At 40.1% G+C, this 27463-nt stretch overlaps 1 protein-coding gene across 3 annotated transcripts; it reads right to left on the reverse strand.

Annotated features, from left to right (window-relative positions):
* Window positions 1-1002: 1002 nt before the first annotated feature.
* RIOK1 (RIO kinase 1) lies at window positions 1003-26715 on the reverse strand. Of its 3 annotated transcripts, none has more exons than XM_025999392.2 (17): window positions 26369-26715; window positions 23547-23754; window positions 21482-21572; window positions 21052-21121; window positions 19404-19446; window positions 16311-16403; window positions 15295-15407; window positions 15113-15193; window positions 13653-13739; window positions 13117-13254; window positions 12634-12737; window positions 12296-12402; window positions 9306-9371; window positions 6636-6755; window positions 5597-5650; window positions 3664-3816; window positions 1003-2867 (listed from the first exon to the last, which is right to left on the reverse strand). In XM_025999392.2, the coding sequence occupies exons 1-17, from the start codon at window positions 26437-26439 to the stop codon at window positions 2757-2759; spliced, it is 1710 nt and encodes a 569-aa protein (XP_025855177.2). In that variant the 5' UTR covers window positions 26440-26715; the 3' UTR covers window positions 1003-2756. The 3 variants fall into 3 exon arrangements, with proteins under 3 accessions (XP_025855177.2, XP_072585277.1, XP_072585276.1); XM_072729176.1 differs by having other exon boundaries at window positions 26504-26645; XM_072729175.1 differs by having other exon boundaries at window positions 25814-26486.
* Between the last annotated feature and the right edge of the window lie 748 nt (window positions 26716-27463).

Here is a 27463-nt window from a genome sequence, read left to right on the forward strand (position 1 = left end):
TGGGTTCCTATTTGGTCAGACCAAGGCCAACAGCTGTCACGGTTCCTGCCTCTTCGTGTGAGGATGAGGCCATACTCAAATGCTGGAGCACCTGCGCCAGTGGAAGGAAGTTCCATTCCCAAACTGCTTTACTGAAGGAAGGAAGACAACTAAAGCAGCACAGGAGGTAGCTGTGATTTTGTGCTTTGAAGAAATTCTCCACATCTCTCCCAGTAGACTTTTAGGAACACTTAACATTATCTGATAGGATTAAATATCAACAAAATAGGACAGGAAAACAGATGCGTCTATAATTGACAAAGTTATACACCAGCCTTTGAGTCAAGACCCAAACCTCACCTCTTCAAATGGAAAGTAACTGAACCACCAATAATCCATGGGCACTTGGAACCTGTGGAGTAGTCAAAATTCAATTGCAATCAAAGTCAGCAAGTAGCCCTACTTTAAGTTTGCCTAAGAATAGGCTCCTTCGTCCAAGCTTTCTGGTGAGAAAGGCAAAGATGGGGAAATATGGCTTCAGACAAATTAGCCAGTTAGCAATGGTTACTAGTTGGTAGGGCCTGTTGCCCTGAATCCAAACGAGGAAATGGCCTATCAGCAAAACGGTTATCAGAAAAATGGTCCTCAAATTAGAATCCCCCAACAGTCCCAAATATTAACAGTTCCAAATTTTGGTGTCTTACAAACCACTTCCTCCCTGCAGCAATGCAAATGAGAATGCATTGTCTCTATATCATGCTGACACCACTTTTGCCCCAGAGAACTTGACTGCAAACTTTGTAATTGAGTTGCATTCACCAAAAAGAGGGGCTTAAGCCCTTCAAATACACCTTGTCCGAGAGTAAGACCAAACAAGTACAAGAAAGGGAAGATCCTGAAGGTAAAACCTCTAAACGTATACAGGGTTGTTAAGTCTGTTTCTGCTTTCTTTTTGGCTAATTGTAAACTATTTTAGACGGTCTACTGTTGTATTTCATTGAAACTGCATTTCGGATTTTGAACTTTTTTTTTTTTTAAGATTTTATTTATTCATTCATGAGACACATACACACAGAGACACAGGCAGAGGGAGAAGCAGGCTCCATGCAGGGAGCCCCATGTAGGACTCAATCCCGGATCTCCAGGATCACACCCTGGGCTGAAGGCAGGCACGAAACCACTGAGCCATCCTGGCTGCCCGATTCTGAACTTTTTTAAAGTTAGGAAGAGGATAGTATGTGAACATAATAAATGTGACCTAATAATTTAAAAGCTCAGTTGACTAACCCTCCCCCGCCCCACCAACCCAGTAGCCCATCAATCTTCAAACAACCAGGTGCAAGCTTCATTTTAAGGGAATTAAGTTCATAGCAATTGTTTCTGATGCAAGGGTTAAAATAGGGATTTCTAATATGAAGTATATGGGGAAAAAAATAAAATTGGTCATTTCTTTTGACCTTTGTGCTTTGTTGCAATGTAAGCTTATACCCAATCCCACTCCAGCCACAATCCTTCCCAAGTTGTTTGGGTCATAAATCCTGAAGTCATCCTTCACTTTGTCATATGCCTCATATATTCCCCTAGCACATCCAGTTCACTCCCCTTTGTGTCGTACCTAGAATCCCACCACTCTCTCCATGTCCACTGCTACCTGGACCGAGCCATCACCATCTATCATGTGGGTTACTACAGAAACAGCCTCTCTGGTCTCCCGCCCTCGCCTCCTACTCAGGTCTCCACAGAGGCCAGAGTGAGTGAGATCCTTCCAAAACACAAGTCAGATCATATCCTTCCTCTGCTCAAAACCCTCTAATAGCCTCGCACCGTCTGATCTCTTTCTCAGTGCTGGGAGCCTCTTGTTTCTGGAACATGTCAGGAACACTTCTGCCTCTAGCCTTCACACTTGCTGTTTGCTTTGCCTGGAATACTCTTCACTCCTGATATGCAAATAACTCACATTCAAGTATTTGCTCAAATATAGCTGCTCAGTGTGGCCTATTTTACAATTGCAAACTTCCACTTCCCCAGGCAGTCTCTCCTCTGCATTATTTCTCTCCACAGAATTTACCACCTACAGATACTGTTTTTTATTTATTTGTTTAATGTTTTCCTTTCTAAACGTAAATTATCTGAAGGTAGTAATTTTTCATTTTGTTTACTGCTGTATCCCTAGCACCTAAAACACTCAAATATTCGATGAATGAATAAGCCAAATGCTGAATGTGAAACAGCTTCTGACCTGGGATGTCTTAACGAAAAGAGTAACAATGATGAAGAATAAGTAGCGATGCACACAGAACAGAGTTGGAATGAATCAACAGAGTCAACAGCCAACTGAATTCTCTTAGAAGCAAAACTCCCTTCTGCAGAAACCGTGGCCCTAGGATCAAATGATTTCAGATGGGTCTCTGGCTTGTACAAGCAAAGCAAAAACCATCTGCCCATTCAAAGTGCCTTTTTATATAAAGACTATGGATGTCGGTCACATTTAAATATTTATGGTGCTTCCAAAAGCATATTGCAGGAGGAAAAAATATATATAAAAATAAAATTGTACAAAGTTCTCATTAAAAGAGTAGCTTAAATAAATCCTCTGTCAATACCACCCAGAGGCAGTGACTGGATCCAGACAGGAGAGCAGAAAGCTTGTTACATATTTACATGAGGACACATGACTCCACCTTCATGACACTGCCAGGAGAACCCCTTCCAGGCACAGCTCACCACACAGGCATGAAAAGCGACTGACATATCACTCTACGTCTTGAGTTCTGGTTCTATTTGCCCTTTTTCATTCTGGCTGTCTTCTCCTTTCTTTTTTTCACATGCTTCGGAATTTTGCTTTTTCTTTTCTCTCTCTGGGCTTCTTTGACCATCTTTTTTCTTTCCTGTAAAACAAAAACAAAGTAAAGGAACCTGCAGATTTCACACAGGGTATTCATTTGACTATTGCAACTAAGTGAGAAAATACATTGAAAGGATAAAAGTGAGTATAACAGGAAAAGATGAAAAGGATTAGGATTTGGTGGTGCAATCTGGTTCCAAATCTGTCCTTAGGGTTTCTTAAAAGAAATTTGAAGAGTGTCAAACAGGAATATGTGGGAGGACAGATTAATGTTTGCAACTGCTTTTTAATATTCTAACAAAGTGTGTGCAGTAGACAAAGACAGAAGATGCATTCATTAGCTTGGGTATGTCTCTCAGAAGTCTCAGAGCCCACACGCAGTAAGGTCTGAAGGCTTGAGGTAAGAAGAGTAACATTTACACAGCAGTCCTCCGTCATTCACTCAGTAGCGTCTCTTATGGCGACGGCTAGGAGTGGAATAAGTCTTTTGAAATCTGGAAACACAGGCTGAGCTGCAAATCCTCTGTGAAGTGGCCCTTCAATATTTCACCATGGGATAACTCCAACATCCTATGTGTTTCAGGTGAATGACAATCATTTCTAATCAATGAATTCAGTGTGTCCTCTCTCTAGGCAGTGCCCAGGGAGCTCCTAATAGAAGCCCAGTCTCTACAACATGACCTCTGAAGGCAAAGTGCACACTTAGAAACTAGTACTACAACTAGAAGTACTTACTGATCAATATTTTCAGCCATCATAATCTAGATACTTGAGCAAAGAGAAACAAGACTGGCTTTATGCCATGTTGAAGAACAAGGGAATGTGAGCTCTCGGCTAACCTTTTTATCAACTTCAACGTCAGCAGTGGGTTTCTTAGAGCAGGCCTGGTCTCCCTGCTCTTCGGAGTCTGTGTCAGAACACTCAGAGCTTCCAGCCTCTTCTGAATCAGAACAAGTCTTTTCCTTATCTTGATTTTCTAGAAGTGCAGGGACCTTGAAAAATATTATAAAACCACATTATTCTAAACCACTTAGTTATCTATTATTAAATGTGTTAATGCTAGAATTCATATTTTTCAGCATTGCAGGGATACACTGAAAAACCATATCCTGTACTGAAATATCGAGAACAACAGTGTCAACATCCCACGAGGAAGTGTGGGAGCAGTGCATCCAATGAGGCTCCCAAACACACCCAAATGAAGGAACTGGGGCTTAACTGGGTGACCCAGGTCACTGACAGAACTGAGCTAGCATCTGGAAGGATGCGAAATACAGCAGAAGTAAAAAATAAAGATCAATTTGCATAATTTCACGGCTCTCTTCTTATGAATTGAATTTCAAGCAACAGTTACTATTAATCCAATCAAGAGGGAAAACAATATTTAAACAAGAGAAATTTTCCTTACCCACACCCCCTGAAGTTTAGCAGTTTTTAAAGCAGCAGGAAACATTTTTAAAAACCAAGAAGTTTTCTTTTTATAAGGAAAAATAATCTTTAATAGGCAATTGTACAAAAGGTTTTCCAGGCAGTTTTCACAAAATCTTCATGTGCTGAAACTTAAGGCACAACTGCCCTTATACTATTTATAACACGGACTGAATATGTGAGTTTTCCTAATTCAACTCTTCCAAAACAAAGACACAGTAAAATTTTCAAAATGCAAACTATGATCCTTCACACTTAATTAAGAACATTAAAATAGAGGCGCCTGGGTGGCTGAGTCAGTTAAACATCAGACTATTTTTTTTTTAATAAAAAAAATTTTTTTTTTAAGGTTTTATTTATTTATTCACAAGAGACACACGGGGGGGGGGGGGGCGGGGGGGCAGAGACACAGGCAGAGAGAGAAGCAGGCTCCACATAGGGAGCCTGACATGGGACTCGATCTGGGGACTCCAGGATCACACCCTGGGCTGAAGGCGGCACTACACCGCTGAGCCACCTGGGCTGCCCAACATCAGACTCTTGATCTCAGCTTAGGTCTTGATCTCAGGATCATGAGTTCAAGGCCCATGTTGGGCTCCACGCTGGATGTGAAGCCTTCTTTTTTTTTTTTTTCTTAAAGATTTCTTTTGGGAGAGAGAGAGCGCACAAGCAGGGAGAGTGGCAACCAGAGGGAGAGGGAGAGGAAGAAGGAGACTCCCTGCTAAGCAGGAAGCCAATGTGGGGTTCATGTGGGGCTCCATCCCAAGACCCTAGGATCATGACCTGAGCCAAAGGCAGATGCTAAAGGGACTGAGCCACCCAGGTGCCCCATGTGGAGCCTACTTTAAAAACAAAACAAAACGTTAATATAAACAAGAACTGCCTTTATTTTTGCTTACATTAGAATTAATCCACACCATCCTAAAAATGTAAAACAAAACAAAACAAGATTGTTTCAAGAAAAAACACTACAGGAATCCAGAACTAGAAGGCTGCAAAACCCATGAGATTGCTCAACAGGTTATGTGCCAGTATAAGACCAGATTCTATCGTTTTTTTAAACTGAAAAAAGATCAAGAAACATATGGTTATCATTAATAAGTTCATAAATGAAAACCAAAATATAAAAAGTATCGATGCCTCAGCAACAACAGAAGAGGGGCATAAATAAACCACAAATTCCTGTATTTTAGTCTTACAGTTAAAAAAAGTGAACATAGAGCATTTCTGAAAATGCCCATAAACTTTGAAAGTATCTATACTAGTTATTGTTAGCTTAATTCTAGTATACACTAGGCTTCATAAGCTTCAAAAGAGTATTCACGTAAATGAACAAACACATACCTTCTGAACTCCTGACAAATCTTTCTTCAATCCTGTAACGGTTTGGTACAGAATCTTATCACCAAAAAGATAAAAAGAAGAATCAACATAAAACTAGGCAGTGAAAAACACATGTATTATTACAAATGAACATTGTACTAATAGTGCTTAAAATTCATCTCCTGGTTAACACAGGAGGTTTATAGCATATAATTCTTTCCCACCAACCATATAGGCAACAGTAAACTCTACCCACAAGCAACCCAAAGCCTGATGGTTTTTACAAATGAATCTTCACCACCAATTTTATACTAGAAAACTCTTTGATTCTCAATTAAATGAAATGTATTCACACCCCCTCCCCTGCCTCAAAATAACTCTATTCTTCTCTATCAGGAATCGTGAAAAGCTGTATTTAGTTATTAATAAAAGGCTTTTAATTTCTGCAATAAAAACTTGGGGAAACTGTTTCTTGTTTTATAAAGACCTACATAATTACCTCAATTTTACTTCTTAGCCTGCAAAGTCTAAAAATATTTACTCTCTGGTCTTTTCACAGGAAAAAATGTTCCAGACCTTGAAATATGTATGTTAATGGACCTAGTATAATAACCATTTACAGCCCAGACTTCTACACAAATCTTCCATTTTCTGCAACCATATAGTTTTTTTTTTTTAGTTTTTTAAATTTATTTTTGATAGTCACACAGAGAGAGAGAGAGAGGCAGAGACACAGGCAGAGGGAGAAGCAGGCTCCACGCACCAGGAGCTCGATGTGGGATTCGATCCCGGGTCTCCAGGATCGCGCCCTCGGCCAAAGACAGGCGCTAAACCGCTGCGCCACCCAGGGATCCCCCATATAGTTTTTTTAACTCAAATGTGCCATTTTCTTTCACAAATACCAGTGAATTCCCTTTACATCCAATGTGCACAGAGGACCTATTAATGCAAATGGAATCAGCCATCTCACGAGATTAGAAGCCAACATTCAAGGTGGCAGGTGTGCGACAATAGCTTCCTCTGTAAACTTGCTTGCTACATAATAAACCAAGCTACTCACATTGTCTTGCTGGGCATTCATGGCCATGTCTTCTTCCTTCAATTTCATCATTATATCTATATCCCGTTCGTAATTTTTTACTTCATTCAAGGTTCTAGGAATATATGCTCGCTTAAACACCTAGTGAACAGAGGAAAGTAAAATCCAAAATGACATTCACAAGCTTTTCTCATTCCCTGAGCATCCCACACCCATCATATCAGAGGAATCTGTCATCATCTACATCACTGATTCTCAGCCAGGCTCTCTGCAAACACTTGTGTGGCTGTGTGGCATCCCAAAAGGACTTTGTTACTAATGATAAAACATGAAATGATTCGAAGTCTCTTCTTTCCCCTCATTCCACTCCCAAAAGCTTTTCTGGGTGGGAAAGAAAGGAATGGAACTGCGGTTAGCAAGTGCTGCCCCTCGCTATGTCTTTGAAAGGGGAACATGTTCTTACATGGAAATCTTATCTACCCTGTGCTGCGGTGAAAAGGAGCCAGAACTGTTGATAAATTCAGGGTGCCTTATATTTATCCGTTACACCGATAAGCTTTGAGAATTTTTGTTAGAATTCTTTATGGGCTGTCTGGGTGGCGCAGTCAGTTATACGACCAACTCTTGGTTTCGGCTCAGGTCATGATCCCAGGGTCATGAGATCAAGCCCCACGCTGGGCTCTGTGCTTAGTGTGAAGTCTGCCTGAGGATTCTCCCTTCCTTTCCCTCCACCCCTCCCACTTACGTACTCTCTCAAATAAATAAATCTTTAAAAAATACATTGATCCCCAAGGTTAAAATAATTTTCTTTTTCACCACACACAAATATTTCAAGTCTGCAAAGGCACTGAAGTCAACATTTAAAAATTCACATTTGTGAACTGAAACAGGCTTTTCCTTCTGGAATCATGTTTCAAGGGGTTGTTTAAAAACGTTCTCTATCTAAAGCATCATATTCCCTAATTTCAAACTACACCACAAATCTGTAATAACTGAAACAGTATACCACCAGCACAAATACAGACACATAGATCAATGGAATAGAATAAAGAGCCCAGAAATAAACCCACACATATGTGATCAATTAACTTACAATAAAGGAAATACAAATATATAATGGGGAAAGGATAGTATCTTCAATAAATGGTATTGGGAAAACTGGACAGTCACATGCAAAAGAATGAAACTGGACCACTATCCTAGCATACACAAAAGTAAACTCACGACAGAGGAAAAATCTAAACGTAAGACCTAAAGCCTTAAAATTCCTAAAAGAAAACAATGGTAGTAAACTTAAATACAGTCTGATTTTTTTTGGATCTCTCTCCTCAGGCAAGGGCAACAAAAGCAAAAATAAACAAATGGAACTACATCAAAGTAAAAGCTTTTCACAGAAAACAAAACTATCAACAAAATGAAAAGACAGTCTACTGAGTGGGAGGAGATATTTGCAAATGATGTATCTAATAAGGGGTTAATATCCAAAATATATAAAGAACCCCTAAAACTCACCATCAACAAAAAACAAACTGATTAAAAAAATGGGCAGAAGACCCAAGTAGAGATTTGTCCAAACACATACAGATGACTAACACACCCATGACAACATGCTCAGCATCACTGATTATCAGGGAGCTACAAGTCTAAACCACAATGAGATATCACCTCACACCAGTCAGAACAACTATATCAAAAAGAAGTGATGGCTAAGATGTGAAGAAAAAGAGAATCCCCATGCACTTCTGGTGGGAATGCAAAATGGTGCAGCCACTATGGAGGTTCCTCAAAACATTAAAATAGAATTACCACAAAATTTGGGAATTCTACTCCTGGGTATTTAGCCAAAGAAATTAAAAACACTAATTCAAAGAGATGCTGCACCCCTATGTTCACTGCAGCATTATTTACAATAGCTAAGGTGAGGAAGCATCATAGAAGTGTCCATTAATAAAGAAAATGTAGATACACACACACACACACACAAACACACAAACAATAAAATATGACTCAGCCATAGAAAACAATGAAATTTTGCTATTTGTTGTGACATGGATGGATCTTGAGGGTATTACGCTAAGTGAAATAAGAGAAAGAAAAACACTAAATGATTTCCCTTATATGTGGATTCCAAAAAAACCAAAACAAATGAGCAAACAAAACAGAAAAAGACTCATTAATATGAAGAACGAACTGATGGTTGCCAGACGGGGAGAGGATGGGGAAATGAGCAAAATAGATGAAGGAGATTAAAAGGTATAAAACTTATAGTTTTAAAATAAATATATCACAGGCATATAAATACAGCATAAGAAATACAGTCAATAATATTATAAAAATGATGGTGACAGATGGTAACTAGACTTATTGTAGTGACCATTCAGCATGTGCATAAATGTTGAATCACTGCTGCACACCTGAAGTAACACAGTACTGCACAGCAACTATTGTTCAAATAAATAAATAAATAAAGCTCTCCATCTAGGACAATGGGCTAATAGGCTGCTGAGTGGAATGAAGTAATTAAATGTAATTTATACAATTTGGCTCAGTTATGTTATATACAAGGTAATATTCTCATCATTTGAAAACTGCTTCTCTCTGAAAATCAAGTTCGTAACCTAGTACGCCCTTAAGAAAACCAGAACCTCAAAACAGTGTTTCCTATGGCTTTGAATAGATAATACATCTTACCTCTTCATCCACATGATCTTGGCTGGACCTTTCTTCCTTGGTCCTCTGAGATGCTATTTCCATGGCCTTGGAAAGAAATAGAAAGTTACTTTCCTTTATGTTCAACCTACAGAAGATGCATCCATTTCTCACTTTAGTACAAACCTGCTCTCATTTCTATCAGTATCACCCCTACACTTCTGAAAGAAAGGCCTCTAGTGATACAGGTTAGCCGTCGGATCTCATCAAAAAGGCTGCTGTCAGCTCAAAAGTAACAGCGTAAGTCAAACTATTTAGCCTCAGGGGATTCCTAGCCCTTTCCTCAAGAGTAAAATTACTTTCCCTAATATTTTTTTAAAAGTAGGCTCCCCACCCAGCACAGAGCCTAACGCAGGGCTTGAACTCAAGACCCTACTTTTCCCAATTTTTAAGTGATTAACAAAAATATTACAGGAAAACCAAGACCTGAAGATTTTGAAGAACTGCCCCTTAATTCGCGAGCAGTCAACAAAGGAATCCAAGAGAAGTGGATTGTCCTCTAATTTTGCGTATGTGTCTCTAACGCTGAGAAAGAACAAACCGCCAAAGGAATCTCTTTGAGCGGGATCCCTGGGTGGCGCAGGGGTTTGGCGCCTGCCTTTGGCCCAGGGCACGATCCTGGAGACCCGGGATCGAATCCCACATCGGGCTCCCGGTGCATGGAGCCTGCTTCTCCCCTGCCTGTGTCTCTGCCTCTCTCTCTCTGTGTGTGTGACTATCATAAATAAATAAAAATTAAAAAAAAAAAAAAAAAAGGAATCTCTTTGAGCAAACAATTACTGCAACTAAGGTGACCAAGACACATAAAACACATAAAACTTATGTGTTTTTGGCTTATAAACACATAAAACTGGATATTTGTTCTCTACTTAGAATATACAGAAAAAAAGGAGAGAATCATGGTGCTAGGAATTTTTTTATTTTATGTTCAGATATTAAAATTAGTGCTGAAGAATTCAGGAATAAAAATGCTATATATTTATTCAATTAATATATGCAATTGTTAAGTATGTTCCAGGTACTGGTTACAAACTGGCAATACAAGAATAAATTTCCCATCCCTTGCGGGTTCGTGGTCTAGTAAGAGGTTGACAACATTAAAAAGAACTTAATTCCCAGGAGCTCCTGGGTGGCTCAGTTGGTTAAGTGTCTGACCCATGATCTCAGCTTGGGTCTTGATATTAGGGTTGTGAGTTCGAGCCCCAGGTTAGGCTCCAAGTCTAGCAACTTAAAAAAAAAAAAAAAAAAGGAAGAAGAAGAAAGAAGAGGGAGGAGGAGGAGGAGGAGGGGGAGGGGGAGAGGGAGGAGGAGGAGGAGACGAAGGAGGAGGAGGAGGAGGAGGAGGAGACGGAGGAGACGAAGGAGACGAAGGAGACGAAGGAGACGAAGGAGACGAAGGAGACGAAGAAGACGAAGAAGACGAAGAAGACGAAGAAGACGAAGAAGACGAAGAACTTAATGACAAGTAAGGCAGTACGACCACTTCTACTATAGGCTCACATGATCTGAGAAATAAGCCTGCTAACAATGACATGTGTCTGATTTCTCCTGGAGAAAGCTTCTTCAACAGAACTCTAATGTTGACAAGGTAGAGAAAAATGGGCAAAGGGAGAGATGGGGAGAATATGAAGAGGTATAGAACCTGGAAAACTGTGTCAGGATGTGCATGCCATGTGCCCAGTATTCTATGATTGAGAGGCAATAAAAATGATAACAGATAAACTGACACCAAAATCAAAATGCTACAATCAACAGAGTGAAAAGGCAGTACAAAGAATGGGAGAAAATACCTGTAAATCATAGATCTGATAAGGGGTTAATATCCAGAATATTTAAAGAAATCTTGCAACCCAACAAGCGCAAAAAAAAAAAAAAAAAAAAAAAAAAAAAACCATCTCATTTAGAAACAGGCAAAAGGCTGCAGTAGACATTTCTCAAAACAAAGATATATAAATGGCCAAGAAGCACATGAAAAAAGATGCTCGACATCACTATCATCAGGGAAATGCAAAATTGAAACACCACCTCACACCCATCAGGATAGCTAATCCAAAAAAAAGAAAAAAAAAAACCCTTCCACAAAAACAAAACCAGAAAATGGTGAGGATGTATGTGAAGAAATCGGAACCCTTTGCACACTGTTGGGTAAGAATGTAATATGGCTTAACCACTAAGGAAAACAGTATGGCAGTTCCTCAAAAAATTAAAAGCTGAATTACCATACAACACAGCATTTCCACTTTTGGGTAGATACCCAAAGGAACTGAAGAGATATTTGTGCACCCATGTTCATAGCAGCATTATTTACAACAGCAAAAAGGTGGAAGAAACCCAAGTGTCCGCTCACAGATATATGGATAAACAGGATGTGCTTGCACACCATGAATTAATGTTGAGGACATTATGCTAAGGGAAATAAGTAGCCAGAAAAAGGAAAAGACCGCATGATTCCATGTATATGAGGTACCTAGAGTAGACAATGTCACAGACAGAAACAGAATAGGCTGGGGGGAAGGAGAAACAGGGAGTTAGTGCTTCATGGGTATAGAGTTTGTATGTTACAAGCAGACAAAGTTCTGGACATGGACCATGGTGATGGTTGCACAACATTATGTGAATGTACATAATACCACTTACATGTGGTTACGATGGTAAGTTTAATGCTATGTGCATTTTATCACAATTCCAAAAACTCTGATTCAAAAAGGCCTCTGAGAAACAAGGAAAGACCAGAAGCAAGTAAGTTTCTCACTAAACAGTCACAAACTTTGGCGGTCTATGTAATCTCGCCTGATGCTTCAAGTCGAGAAACCTGGCGTTCCCACTGGCTTTTGATTCCCTATGTGTGAAATCAGGAGAAAGTCTCAGGACGCTGTTGAAATGAACAAACACTGAGCAATCTGAGTCTCCAAGAAGTGCCATGTAAGTGCAAATTACTACTACTTTCTGTTCTTTTCTTCGCCCCATCTCACCTTTGAGAGGTAGGCATCCATGTTATCATGTGTAATGGATGGATCTGTGACAAATTCAAAGAGCTCCCGCACAGTCATCACAGCAACACTGTGCTTCAAAAAGAAATCTGTTGGAAGGAAAATGCAGTACAGCTTTAAAAGGGAAAAGGTTGTTGTTCCAACTACTTTATAGAGAAACAAAGACATGAGTAAAAATATAAAATATACCATCTCCCAGCAAACAGGCTAAGTATCACTACATCAAAGAATTTAGTGTCAACATCTTGTATCAAGAGCTTACCAGAGTACAGAACCAACATATGCAAATAAGCTGGTAGGAAATTCTAATATCCACTCACCATTGATATTGGCACAGTCTTTTCTCAAGAACTCCAAAGCATGTGGGTGGTCATGCTCTACGGACTGAGAAACGTCAATGATGTACACATCTCCACTATGGTACCTGTGGGCCAGACACACAGGGACTTGGGATCTACTTTCCTGAATTTTTGTTGTTGTTGTTTTAAAAAAAAATTCTATTTTAAGAGCAAGGGACATAACCAATAGATCAAATAAAATGGGTAAGGATAAGAGGCCCAACTTTGACTAACAAGAGATGAAAACTGAGACAATTTCCCAAGTACTATCACTCTATTAATGATTAGCTGGTCAATTCTGTGACGAAGGCCACTACAGGCAGAGAACACATGCTATCCTATGACCATGTGGAAGCCAACTTCAAAACTTTAGAATTTAAAAATGACTTCTTGGGTTGAGATTTCATTTTTTTAAAGGACACGAAACGCCATACTGGAAGTTCCTCAGGGACCAAACACACTTACAGCATGTTAAATTCACTGAGATCTGCATGGACAAGTCTGGCATCCTGATACATTCTTCTCATGTACTGGATGACCTGCAGATACAACTCCCGAGCCTTGGATTCTGATAACTGGATGTTTTTCAACAGTGGTGCTGGCCTTCAATACAAATAAAATAAACTAAGAGAAAATGCCCAGAACAAGTTTTCTTGGTTTACAATACATTGCTACATGGACTTCTTTTTGACAAATCATCACTAAAAAATCTGGGTCGCTACAGATGTACCAATGCAAAAAATTGTCAAGAAACAGGTGTTCTCCCAGCTTACTGTATAAAACATTCCTCAAAAATAGGGTGAACTTTGTTATTTTGAAGCATTTTGGGACTTAAAAAAGTAGAATAAATTAGCTCTGTGCATGATAGTGGAAAAGATTCACAAAAAACCTTCCAAGCTGAAAGGAGCTATTTAAATGGGGAATGGTCATACACTGGATAATCCAAAGCACTTAAAGACACACTTCTGAGCATGTAATTATTAGGCATTCCATGTACTCACATGTCGTCTTTACCAATGAAGCCCATGACAAGAACATGACTTCTCAGCAGGATAGGCTCTGGGCATGGGATCTGTGCTGTGTTTAGTCTGTGGTATTCAATCAGATAAAAGGACAAATGAAAAGGTGACACAGAATCTCCAGCAAATTAAATGGCTACAGAACACAAGATCAGTATTACTGTAAGGTAACAACACCAACACATCTCAACTGTATTATTGTATTTCATCAACTTTAAGGCCCAACATATCTCAACTGCATTACTGTATTTCATCAACTCTAAGGCCCAGTGATTTTAAGTGGTACCATGATGCACAACCAAGAATGACACAACACTGGCAATTTAACTACATCTCACAGCCTCTCATGTGGGGCGCTTGGGTGGCTCAGTCAGTTAAGCATCTGCCTTCAGCTCAGGTCATGATGCCAGGACTTGTGGGATCGAGCCCCAAGTTGGTCTCCCTGCTCAGCAGGGAGCCTACTTCTCCCTCTCCCTCTCCCTCCCACTCCCCTCGCTTGTGTGCACTCTCTCTCTGAATAAAGGAAACCTTAAAAAAAAAATTATTGCCTCTAGTGCTCAGGCCAATTCCAGAGATGTCCAACTGTGCCATGTGCATCTCAGAACTGATGAAATGCAGCAGATATGTCTTCTGAGTTGATTAGACTCAACAATGAGTAATCAAACAGTTGGGTCTCAGGGCTCCTGACTGGCTCAGTTGGTAGAGCACATGACTCTTGACCTTGGGGTTGTGAGTTCGAGTCCCACACAGGGTGTAGTTTACTTACAAAATAAAAACCAGTTGGATTCATACCTGATAGCTAAGTGAACATAGGAAGATTTCAGAAGACTTTCAAAACAAGTACTTAATACTAAAATATCCAACATATGTCATCAATGCACAGCATATAAAAAATTAAAAGGTATTTGAAAGAGGGAGGAAAAGAATACCTTCAAATTTTTGAGAAAACTTGATCTCAACTAGGTTAGTTGCCCTGACCTGATATCGAAGTGCCAGTACAAAGAATACATAAATATGTCCAAAATTGGACCGAAGAAAAGGAAACTATGATAATAGTATAGGACCTAACAGAACTATCTAAAACTCCAATGCCTATAAAAAATGACACATGAGCCTCAAAAGCTGATTGTCATTTCCCTGTTTAAAATCTTGCAATAGCCTTCTATCATCCTCAGTATAAATTTTAAATGCTTTCACACACCTTCCAAGGTGCTTCAAATGATCCAGCCTTGCTGAATAAATGTGAATTTTTCTGTAATGGGTTCTCAAAAGAGAGAAGATCAGGTTTTTATTTGTTGCTTCTGCTTACCTCAGCAGATCTAACAGAAATGAACATCACTACAAGTCTCCACCTTTGGACAGAACCTGCTGGGATTTGCCAGCAGGAAGGAGCAAGGGCCAGTATCTTGAGCACAGCACAGACACGTGCCCCAGAGAGTTACCTGATTAAGTTCCTCATTTCTTTTTCTGCCCAAGTTTTCACCATTTTCCTGGGGTTTCCTTTACAATAGCCATGACGAAATCTGGAACAAGAAAAATATTTGTTATTCCAAACATTCCATTATTCCAGTTTTTATTTTAGGATATAGAAATTAGGCCAACTGGAAAAAGAATCTGAGCTCACCTGAATTCCCCACTTACATACTTATCCCGATCTTTGAACACCAAAATAGAAGTTTTGTAAATTTTGATTGCTCTGCTCTCTCCATTTGCTGTGCTAGCATGGTACACATTAGCCTATTTTGTGTCAGAAAGAAATGAACTTTGTGTTAAATAACTACAAACAGTATTTTAATTTTCACTCTATTTGATTCTATCCTCAAAAGTTTAAAAAACTCAAGTGAACTGAAGCAACATGCATTAAGCGATACCATCATCATCTGAATATATCAATTACAAAATGTCATACCAAAACGTATAGTAAGTAGAGCTCTAATTTACACATATAGTAAGATCCACTTTACAAACAAGAAATGGTTTCGAACATTTTCCTCTCTCAAGTGTGTGAAAAATATTTCAAGACATTCTTATTTCATCATTTATAAACTGAGTTTTACTGAGAACTGCTTCCCATAGAAAGAGTTGCTAATTTAAAAATGCCATCTGGGGGGGTGGTGACTGGGTGGCAGGCACTGAGGGGGGCATTTGACGGGATGAGCACTGGGTGTTATTCTGTATGTTGGCAAATTGAACACCAATAAAAAATAAATTTATTATTAAAAAATAAATAAAAATAATAAAAAAAATAAAAACGCCATCTGTATCCACAAAGAAAAAATGGTAAAGAGATTCATTTACTCAGAGAACCTAGATTAAACCCCTGTGCCCATTAGTAACTATGTGATAAGCACTCAAGCCTGCAGTAATCTGACCATCTATGCTAACCGTGAGCATTACCTGCACTCAGTGAACCAGGATAGTAACAGTGGTGAAAACGTATAGTTCTGTGTACAACCTCCTGCCTACCCATAAATATTAATAAAGCTGTTTTTAGAAATACTAAACTATTCTGACTTGTGTTATTTTTTTTTCCTTTTTCTTTTAAAGGCACCATTTATTTATTAAGTGCCTTAGTTTCAGTTAGTAGCTGAAGTAAGAAAACTAACATGAAAACATTCAGGCATCCAAAGAAAAGCTCACTTCTTTTCCTGTGCTAATGCAGCCATTTATTTCTGAAATGATTCCTCTAGTTAACATCTTGAATAATATCATTCGTGTTCTAGGATCCAACACCTATAAAAAGCAAAAAAAACAGAAAGTTCAGACAGTACCAAATATTTCTTTTCTTCTTCTTCTTCTTTTTTTTTAAAGATTTGATTTATTTATTCATTATTCACTCATTCTTGAGAGAGAGACAGGCAGAAGGAGAAGCAGGCTACACACAAGGAGCCTGATGTGGGACTTGTCCCAGATCCCAGGATCACGCCCTGAGCCGGAGGCAGACCCTCAACCACTGAGCCACCCAGGCGTCCCAGTATCAAATATTTCTCATTGAGACATCTGACTGTTATTAAACTGAAAAGCTTAAGTACTATGCTACCCTGGCTGACTAAATGAGTCTCAATTATGATATTTTTATTCACTCCAATTTTTAATAAATATGACACAAAAGCCAAAGGAATAAGAGATGAACCAATAAATTTGTTCAGTCACAGAAATGAAAGTCTACCAAGTCAAAGGGAAGCAGACATTGACTCTAGACTAGTATTAGCTAATAAAATATAGAGCAAGTCACATATATAGTTTTACATTTTCTAGTTACATTAAAAGGAGTAAAAAATTTGCAGATAAATTTTGTTTTAATATATTTTATTTAATCCAGTATATCTAAAACACTATTAATTTCAACACGATTGATACAAAGCTACCAGCAAGAGACATAACACTGTGTTTTTTTATACCAACTCTTCATAATTCGGTGTGCTTATGTTTATATCAATTCTCAATTCAGACTAGTGACATTTCAAGTGCTCAGTGGCCACTGTACTGAACATGCAACTTTAAGTCAGGGGTCAGCACCCTACAGCTCATGAATCAAATCCAGGCCACAGCCTGTTTTTCTATAGCCTGTAAGCTACAAATGGTATTTACATTTTAAAATAGTTGTTAAAAAAAAAAAAAAAAGCATTGTGAGCCACAATGCTTAAAGTATTTATTTAACCCTCTAAAGAATTTGCACACCTCTGCTATGGATGATCATGTAAATCAGGAAAAGGAGCTCCTTAGAAGTCAGAGTAATCAACTTTCTTTTTAAATTTTTATTTATTTATTTACAGAGGGAAAGAGAACATAAGCAGGGAGAGCAGCAGGCAGAGGGAGAGGGAGAAGCAGGCTCTCTGCTTGATCCCACGACCCCAGGAATCCTGACCTGAGACAAGGCAGACGCTTAACTGACTGAGCTACCCAGGTGCCCCAGACCTATCAGTCTTGAGTAAAAAGGATTCTTTTTTATTTATTTATTTATTTATTTATGATAGGCACACAGTGAGAGAGAGAGAGAGAGAGGCAGAGACACAGGCAGAGGGAGAAGCAGGCTCCATGCACCGGGAGCCCGATGTGGGATTCGATCCCGGGTCTCCAGGATCGCGCCCTGGGCCAAAGGCAGGCGCTAAACCGCTGCGCCACCCAGGGATCCCCGAGTAAAAAGGATTCTAAAGTCCTCTTAACAAAAAAGAAGGCAACGGACTTAAAGCCTGGTCCTGTCCATGTCTGAACTAAAGCAGCCACATATTTACACACAATTTCAAGCAGCAACATCTCCAGGGAGAAGGTGTAAAGTGGGAAAGTCTAACTATGCTATAGGGTCTGTCCTGCAGTGATGCAGTTGCGGTCATACCAGAAACCTAAGGTTAATAAGAAGAAAATCCTGGAAGACTGCACGACTAAAAGTCAAACTGCACCTATGGCAACTAGAGCTGGGGCCGAAGGAGCCAGGCAGAATCAGATGGAAGCCAAGTCAGGGGCGCAGGAGGAGCAAAATGCACCAAAATGGCTTATAAGCCAAATAGGCAAAGACAAATACACAAAGTGAATAAATTTACATACACTTAAAAGACCGTTCATGGTCAAGATACACACTCTTATTCCAAATTAATTTGGAAAGGGGACAAAAAGGATTTCCTGCCTTAGTTATTTTAGGGTCTGAAAACTAGAGCTGCCTCACTTCTCTCAGCTGGACTACCCTTTGTTTTCTATCACACACATACACACACACACACCACACAAAATTAGAGGACACATTAGAGGACAATGAAGACATGGATCCCAGACCTACTCCCGCCTAACTACAGGTGGAATTCTTCAACCATACAAGTGCTTTTGGTACTCAGGTTGGTGTGCCTCCCTTGTGGGCTGAGGTGGACAGTAGCAGGGGTGGTTATATCTCAAACCAAGGATCTGTGGGAAGAAGAGGCTACTATTGCAAAATGAGCTTATTCCTCTCTGTAGGGGTATGGAGAAGGGTGGCAGGCACCAGTAGCAATGTTCTGACCCTTTCTATAACCTTCTTCACATCAAAAATCAGGGTCAATGCTAATACTCAAGCACAATTCTCCACATATGAGAAAATCTTCCCCCTACTCTTGCATAGAAAGAATAAACTCTCTACATTTGGAAATGTTTTCCACCAGTCTTGAATAAAAAGAATAAAACAAGCATTAACTTCTAAAGCAAGTAAGACATTCCTAATTCAAAATTACACACACACATACACATACACCTGCTTTGTGGCAGATACCTATCTTTTGGAAAAGCTCACAAAATTCCTGCTGACCTTGTTTAAAACAAGACAAAAGATTTCTGGTCTTAGTAAATTCTGCTTCCCCAGAGAAGATGAAAGCACTGCATGATGGCCACAGAGAGAAGCATGACTCTAATTTACCTATTAATAGTCCTATTACAAATGAAGCAAAATGTAGATTTCTAAACTCAAAACCACAAGAAGAGTAATTTTAAATAACATTAGCATTAAGCAAGAATGAATGAATGCAAACTATAATCCCAAGAGAAAAGAAATGCTTATTCAAAAATGAGAGCTTGAGGAGAACCTGGGTGGCTCAGCCTGTTAAGCATCTACCTTCAGCTCAGGCTGTGATCGTGGGTTCCTGAGATGAAATCCCACATCCCTCTCCCTCTCCCTCTCCCCTGCCCCGTTCATGCTCTTTCTCTCTCAAATAAAAAAATAAAATCTTCAAAAAAATAAAAATGAGAGCTTGCAGCATATTTAAGCTGTACCTGTTCCACCGTTGCTCTGTCTGCCTTATCTTTGATGCGATACCTAACCAAAACCAAAAAAGTATATGTGACAATCAAAATTCAGAAACCAAAATAAAAAGTTCCCAAATGTAAATCATTTTGTGAAATTCCTAAATAGGTAGTTTAACAACAAATTTCATAATTTCATTGTAGTTTATCTCAGTGATGATTCCTTCATGTTCCCTTAATCATCAATTCAATTCCCTAGAATAAAAGGAGCACATATGCAGGAAGAATAATTCTCTCCATATTTCAGAAGGATTACATAAAAAGACCAGCAGGGGTAAAGTGAACTATTTTGCAAAAAAACACACATCGAATTTGTTAGTATTGTTCTTAAATCTTTAATGATTCTATTAGCACAGAATTAAAGTCATTTATACTACCTTCACTTTAGAGTCCCTTTCTACAAAGACACGAGTCTTTATCATCTTAAGATAGTTACTGGGTTCTACATTAAAGTGCAAACTCTGATTGGCTTCAGCTCACTACTGACTCAATTAGCAAACTCATCTAAACTCATAAAGATTCAAACACACAATTCCACGAAATAACAAATGACTATGGCAGCTCTCTAAAAGTTTATTTATCTTGGGGTTGAGCATCAGAATCCTGATTTCAGCTCAGATTATGATCTCAGAGTTGTGAGATCAAGCTCCCCTGTCCTCCCACGCTGTGCTTAGTGGAGAGTCGCTGGAGATTCTCTCTCTCCCTCTCCCCCTCCCTCTGCTGGGGTGTGTGTGTGTGTGCACAAATGTGCTCTCTTTCTAAACTAAGTAAACTTTTAAAAAGAGAAAAGTGGTTTTTTTTTAATCTCTTGGGTATAGCAATAAACCAGAAGAAAACTGGTTTTTAAGTTTTTTTTTTTTTCTTTTTTAAAGATTTACTTATATTGGAGGAAGAGAATGCACACGTACAATACACTTGCAAGCAGGGGCAGGAACAGAGCAAGTGAGTGAGCGAGCAAGCCAGACTCCCCAGGCAGACTCCTGCTCAGCCTGATAAGGGGCTCAATCTCATGACGCCAGGGTCACGACCTGAGCCAAAATCAAGAGTTGGACAATTAACTAACTGACTGAGCCACACAGGTGGCCCTAAAGTTCAGTTCTAACACTACTAGTTGTATAATCTTAGTATCACTTTCTACAACATATTGCTAACAACTTAGAGTTACTAGGATATAGAAGTTAGCCAGTTCTTAACAACTGGTTTTGAGAAGAATAAATAAAAACTATTCTTAGTTATATCACTAGTTTTAAATCTTCCCTTGAATTTTTAAAAATATTTCATGGAAGAGAGAAAATTTTAATAAATTCTTAAAAGGGAACACTTACATTCTAACATTCTAAACTACATTTTAATCTACATTTTAATTTAAAACCCGTTACCATCCTTAGAGTATATCTGTGAATTTCACAGACTATAGCTTGACTGTACACTTCTTAAGACTCAATATTTTCAACTTATTAAGGAAAGAATACCCTCTTTTAAGCTAAGAAAATAAAAAAAGAAAAACTGGTTTAAGTATACAAAGAAATATCCTTTCCAAAAGAGTTATGACCAAGATATTGTTTAATTGGTGTAGAATTAGTCCCTATAAAGCATGTTTCATAGTTAAATTACTTACATATCTGCTTCCTTTTGCCTAGACTTTTCGGTGACTTTATTTATGACAGAATCGGTAACATTTAGCTTATCTGAAAATTAAAAAATCCACAATGTAAACAACATTTAAGAAAAAAAGACTTTCTGAATAGAATACTTCTATCTTCCTTATTTTATAAATATTTTGTTACATGTAGAATATCTTTCAAAAATGAAACTTAAATAGATAACTGTAACTTTATAACTCGACAGTAGAGAAAACAGACCTAGAAAAGCAAAAGTTAAAGTCTCTTCCTAAAGCCAGGTTTTTAAATTACTGATTTTTATCTTCTTTAAACATTAGTCAGCCAGTAATGCTGAATACACTCATTTCTTGATCTAGTAACATTTTATAAGACTTCACAGTTTCTGAAGAGCTTCCTCAGAGCCCAAATATATTTTCATGAACTCACCTAGATTAATTTTATTCTCAAATTTCCGTAAGACCTTGTCTGCTGGAGTAGACATTTTGGCTGAATTGCAGTTGGAAGTCTGTCGATTTGCCTAGAAGACAGGAGTTTCAGAGTTGAACGCCCTCCGTAGAAATACATCTCTAGGGTTCTTTATCATGTGCCTTTTTCCTTAGCTCACAGTTAACTATTAAAGTATCAATACTTAAATGAGTACCCTAAAAACAGGTTAAGGATCAATCATATTTGTGCAAAAATGTTTTTAAAAAGACATCTGAAATAGAACAAAGTTAATGGGTAAAAGAGACTGTTCAATCTGCATTTTTTTAACCTCTCTACAATGCATTCCTCATTATTATAAATAACAAATTAAAATTAAATGCATTTTTCTAGTTTGCTTTATAGATTTAAAATTTGAAAATGTTCATTTACCCTTGAAGTGTATCACAAATTAGACCAGTATTAAATGAGTTCTAAGAGTCTCATGTTGGGCCTACTGTCCACAGAAAGGGAAAGATTAAGTATGAGGCTTATCAACTTATAGTGGCACTATGTACAAACTTAAATAATAGCAAAAAGAGAAGAAAGAACCCATAAGTAAGAGAATACAGTAAGATAAAAAGGGCGCAGAGGAATTGCTGACTTGATCCTGTTATTTCAACTTGGAAGTGTGAGGCTCACTTTTTTCTTGCTGCCCAGACCTCTTTGAAGTCTACTACTAAATATAACTTGTCAAACATTTCTAAACACAGGTTCACAGCAAAAAAACACAGGTAAAAGTTTAATCACCTATAATCCCCACTACTCAAATAGCTAACATCTACACACGTAAACTTACTTGTTTTTCTAGCTTTATTAAAAGGGATTACACTCTTTATGTTGAAATAGCTCAATGTCTCAACAATGAATCAATGGAGGAGTTACCAAAACAAGACCACAAGTGTGAAATTCATCTGGTTATTTTTTAAATGCATGGATTCTAGTCCATGATATAGCAATCTTAATATTCAAAGAAATATTGTTGGTTTTGTCCCTCTCATCTCTTTCAGAAACCTTTATGCTCCAGGAAAATGTACCATGCTAATCCTAGGACTCTGCAAACTCCTGGAACACTAAGTACTTCCAGGTGAGAAGAATGCTCTACACAGTTTGGTAACTTGTGTTCTGTACCTAGTAAATGATGGTAGATCATAAACACATCTTCATATCATTAATATAGTTTTCCACTGCAACCTATTTTAAGGCTGCCTAATATCCCATCATGTGAAATCAGTCCCACGGTAAATTTAATCAAGGTTGCTTCCAATGTTTCTCTATAAGCAATACTGGAGAATCATTCTTGTAACATTATTCCTGGCACAATCCTAGAAGAACTGTTGAGTCAGAGCATTTATTTTATGTTTTAAAAGCCTATTATTACATGCCAGTTTATCTTCCAAGTAACTGTACTTATTTACTCAACCAGCAATTATAAATGTTGGGTCATGATCTGTTTCATAGGTGAAAAAAATGGCATCTCTACATATTTAACCTGCATTTTATTAAGGAAGTTGAACTTTTTCTTTATGTTTCCTAACAATTTGTAGTGAACTGCTTATTCACGTCCTTTCCCGCGCAGATCTTAAAGCTCATCATCTTATCACAGTTTAAATAACTCTTTTTAAATTTACTGATTATTGGGATGCCTGGGTGGCTCAGCGGCTGAGCATCTGCCTTTGACTCAGGGCATGATCCTGGAGTCCCTGGATCAAGTCCCACATCGGGCTCCCTGCATGGAACCTGCTTCTCCCTCTGCCTGTTGTCTCTCTGCCTCTCTCTGTGTCTCTCATGAATAAATAAAATCTTTAAAGAAAAAAAAATTTACTGATTATGCAAGGAATCTACAACCAAGAAATTATCAGAAATATGAAAAGGATGAAGAATGAAAATGGTTAAAGGCTGGGGCTATGGGGCAACATAACCTGAGGGAAATCTTTCAGGTTAGTCAATTCCAGAATGGCAAAAAGTCCTTTGAGAAAAGATGACATAAACAATAACATAAAGATGTATAGCATCATTTATAAATTACCTGGGGGTTACACTTTGCATTGAAGATATAAGTCTTGGTGAGTTTTCCAACTCCATCATCCCAGTCCCAGTCGTCGTCGTCCTCCTCATCATACTCCTCTTCTTCCTCCTCCATCTCATCTCCACCTGCCTTCTCAGACACATTCTTCTGCAGGTTTTCAAACTGAACATCACCGTGCTCTCTGACGGTCTTCAAGTCAATACTTTCACTAGAAATACGAATGTTTCAGCATGTTTACACATAACTCTAATGTGACTTACTCATTTACTTGTGCTACAACAGACCAAGTCTATACTAATAAATGTATAAGTTTTCCTTCCACCGTACCTCCCAATAAAACAGATTTCAGAGCGCCATTCCCATTGTTTGCTCATTCTCCAAGTCCTACTAAACAAGTACAGCAGGTATGAAACCCACTTCTGCCTTAATGAAGTTAGGATTTACACTGTCATTTTCATAAATATAATCCTTAATTTGATCCTTCAATTGCCATAAACCTAGAGTGGCATGTTTAAGCTGGACTTCATTTGTACCAGAACTCCTCAACCTCAGCTGGGCAATTCTTTGTTGTGGGAAGTTGTTTTGTGCCTTGTAGGACGTTTAGCACTATTTCTAACCTCTACCAACCAGATGCTACTCTGCACTCCCCCACCACCCAGTTGTAACAAACAAATGTCTCTAAAGATTGCCAAGAAACTCTCAAGTGTGGTGGGGTCACAAAATCCACGGATTTATCTTCATTCTTGTGAATAGTGGATATTTCCAGTGATGGATGGTAAACCAGTGCACACTCACTACTGTTTATTCACCAGTCGTCACTGGGTTGTGTTTCTTCTTCCTACTTCTTCCCTAAAGATTTATATATGCCTCTTTGGAAACAAATATCTGGAATGCTTTTGAAATAAAATCCTGTTTCTCTGGCTAAATTTTATGCAACCTTCCAGTATTAGCTTATGATCAATTGCTCAAGGAAGTCTTCCCTATTCCTTATCCACTTTTCCTTTTTCCTACTTACTCAATTCTAATGCAAATATCTACTGTCTAATTATTTTTTAAAGATTCATTCATTTATTTATTTATTTACAATAGACATAGAAAGAGAGAGGCAGAGACACAGGAGGAGGGAGAAGCAGGCTCCATGCTGGGAGCCTGACGTGGGACTCAATCCTGGGACTCCAGGATCGTGCCCTGGGCCAAAGGCAGGAGCTAAACCCCTGAGCCACCCAGGGATCCCCATCTACTGTCTAATTATTTAATGTTTCCCCTCCTCCCATGCAAGCCCTGTGTCAATCAGGGTGGTGTTTACCAATGTATCCCTACCCACTGACATTAGATGTGACACACAGAAAACGATCAACAATTTAATAAAACCTACAAGTAATGAATCCTTACTGCAAACATAAAGTAAAAACTGTTTGCTTGTAATTCCAAAGGAACTCTTATGTTTCACGTAGGCGTTATCCTTCATTCCTTTTGCTCACATCCGATCCACCACCAGATCTTGTCACTTCTACCTCCAACACATATCTCTGTGACCCTGTCTCTAGCTCCCGTCATGTTTGAACTGAATTACTTTATCATTTTTTTTCTTTAAAGAGAGAGTGCATGACTTGAGGATGGATGTGGGGTGCAGAGGGAGAAGGAGAGAGAGAGAGAATCTTAAGCAGGCTCCATACCTAGCTTGAGCCAGATGCAGGCCTGAATCCCACCACCCTTGAGATCACGATCTGAGCTGAAATCAAGAGTCAAACCCTTAACCGGCGGAGCCACCCAGGCACCCCCATTTTATCAACCTTGAGCTGCTTCCATCCATGCCCATCCTCTCTGGAAGAGTAATTCCTTTAAACCATAAGTCACATTGTGTCATTCCCCTGCTAAAAGTCTCTCCTACGGCTTTCTATTAAGACCTAGAAAAACATCGCCAGCTCCTTGTCATCGCTTCGGAGGCTGTACATGGCCCCGCCCCTTCTCGTTTCTCCATCAGAGCCTCGCCATCCTCCCAATTCCTGCTGTGCTCCAGGTACGTAGCCTCTAGATCCTCCCTTCACAGCCAGAAGGGGCAGCCCCGCTGGGCCTCTGCTCTCTTGTCTCCTCTTGCTGAACTGCTGCTCCCTTCTGCTCTCCCCGACTTTAGCTCCTTTTCTGTCGTTCCGATCCGGACTTACCTCTCCCCTGACATTGCCAACTACTCGGCCTATCAACTGATTTCAATTATTTGCATTAGCGCCTAACATCTGTTTCGGGGCTCTTAAACTATCTCTATGTACCCCATCGTCAAGTCCTCGCTCCCATGCAGAAGGCAATGTTCAGGCGATGGCAGGGACTCTTGTCTTATTCATCACCGTCTCCAGCGCCGCCGACAGAACCTGCACACAACAGGCGCTCCGATACTTTCTGGACGTTGGATGCAGCTCAAGAGGCAAAAATCTGTTTCCTGGGCGGCCCGGGTGGCTCAGCGGTTAGCGCCGCCTCCGGCCCAGGGCGTGACCCTGGAGACCCGGGATCGAGTCCCGCGTCGGGCTCCCTGCGTGGAGCCTCTGCCTGTGTCTCTGCTTCTCATGAATAAATAAAATATATATATATTTTTTAAAGAAAAATCGTCTTCCTCCCCGCTGTCCCCAGCCGCAGAGAGTCGCCTGACTCAGCGATGCTAAGCGACCCGGGGCTCCTTTGGGGGCTCTGCCGCAAAGTGGGATAAAAGACCCGGCGGGGATGCGGAAAGAAGCGAGACAACTACTGGTCTCCCTCCAAAGCCGAGGGGCCCGGGGGGGGGGGGGGGGCAGCGGAGCCCCCGCGGGGTCGGGGTGTCCGGGGCCGCGCACCTGTCGGAGGAGTCCGCGTCGTCGAACTGCCCCGGGACCACGCGACTCATCAGCAGCCGGCGGTAGTCCATCCCGGAAGCGCGCAGAGCCCCGGCGCCCGGAGGCCGTCCGCCGCGCGCTGGGACAGGAACCTACCTGCGGCCCATGAGACCGCCCTTGGGCAGACGCCCGCTCAGCACGCGGCTCAGAGGCTCCTCCGCGAAAGGCGGGCGCCACGCGCTGATAACGCACCTGCGCCGGCAACCGGGACGCGCGGGGGAACTTCCCTGACCGGAAGTCCCACCCGACCGGAAGGCGCGGCCCGCCGGAAGTCCCGCCCCTTCACGAGGCGGCGGCGGCCCCTGCGCAGGTGGGGGCGTGGCCCAGAGGGGGCGTGGGAGCCCGACGGGCGGCGAGCCTTGCGGAGATTGGCTGGCGCGGCGGGGTGACGTCACACGCGCGCGAGTCCGGCGCGCCCGGTACTTCTGGCCGTTTTTTAACGCCTTGGGTGGGAGCGGGTGTGACGTTGCTCTTCGTCCCGCGCCGCGGCGTGCGGAGGCGGGAGGCTCGAGGTCCTTGCCGCGGTCCGGGAAACTATGGAGCGTGGTAGTTAGACTTAAGGAGTTTGGTGCCGTGTTTTGAGGGTAAACTAAGATAAGTGATTTATTTATTTTTTTTAGAGAGTTTGTCATACGACTGAAAACGCCTTAAAACCGAACTGGAGGGGCAGCTGGAGGGCTCAGGGCGTGACCCCGGGGTCACGGGATCGAGCCCCGCATCGGGCTCAGGGAGCCTGCTTCTCCCTCTGCCCGGATCTCTGCCTCTCTCATGAATAAATGAATGAATGAATGAAATCTTAAAAAAAATAATAAATAATAAGTTGATAGAGTGTGCCCTATGAACAAAGGTCCAGAAATGTGATTGGAAATTCTAGACCAAAAAAAGTTTAAGGAATAAGGCACTTGGTTTTTTTTGTTGTTGTTGTTGAATAAGGCACTTGGTTTTTTTGTTGTTGTTGTTGGTTGCTTTTGTTTTTGTTTTGCGTTTAGAAAACAAAGATTTTTTTCAGATTCCCTTCACCACAGCGCAGGCAGCATTTATGTGTTTGGAAAGATG

This window comes from Vulpes vulpes, chromosome 12, assembly GCF_048418805.1.
Source record: "Vulpes vulpes isolate BD-2025 chromosome 12, VulVul3, whole genome shotgun sequence".
Lineage (NCBI taxonomy): Eukaryota > Metazoa > Chordata > Mammalia > Carnivora > Canidae > Vulpes > Vulpes vulpes.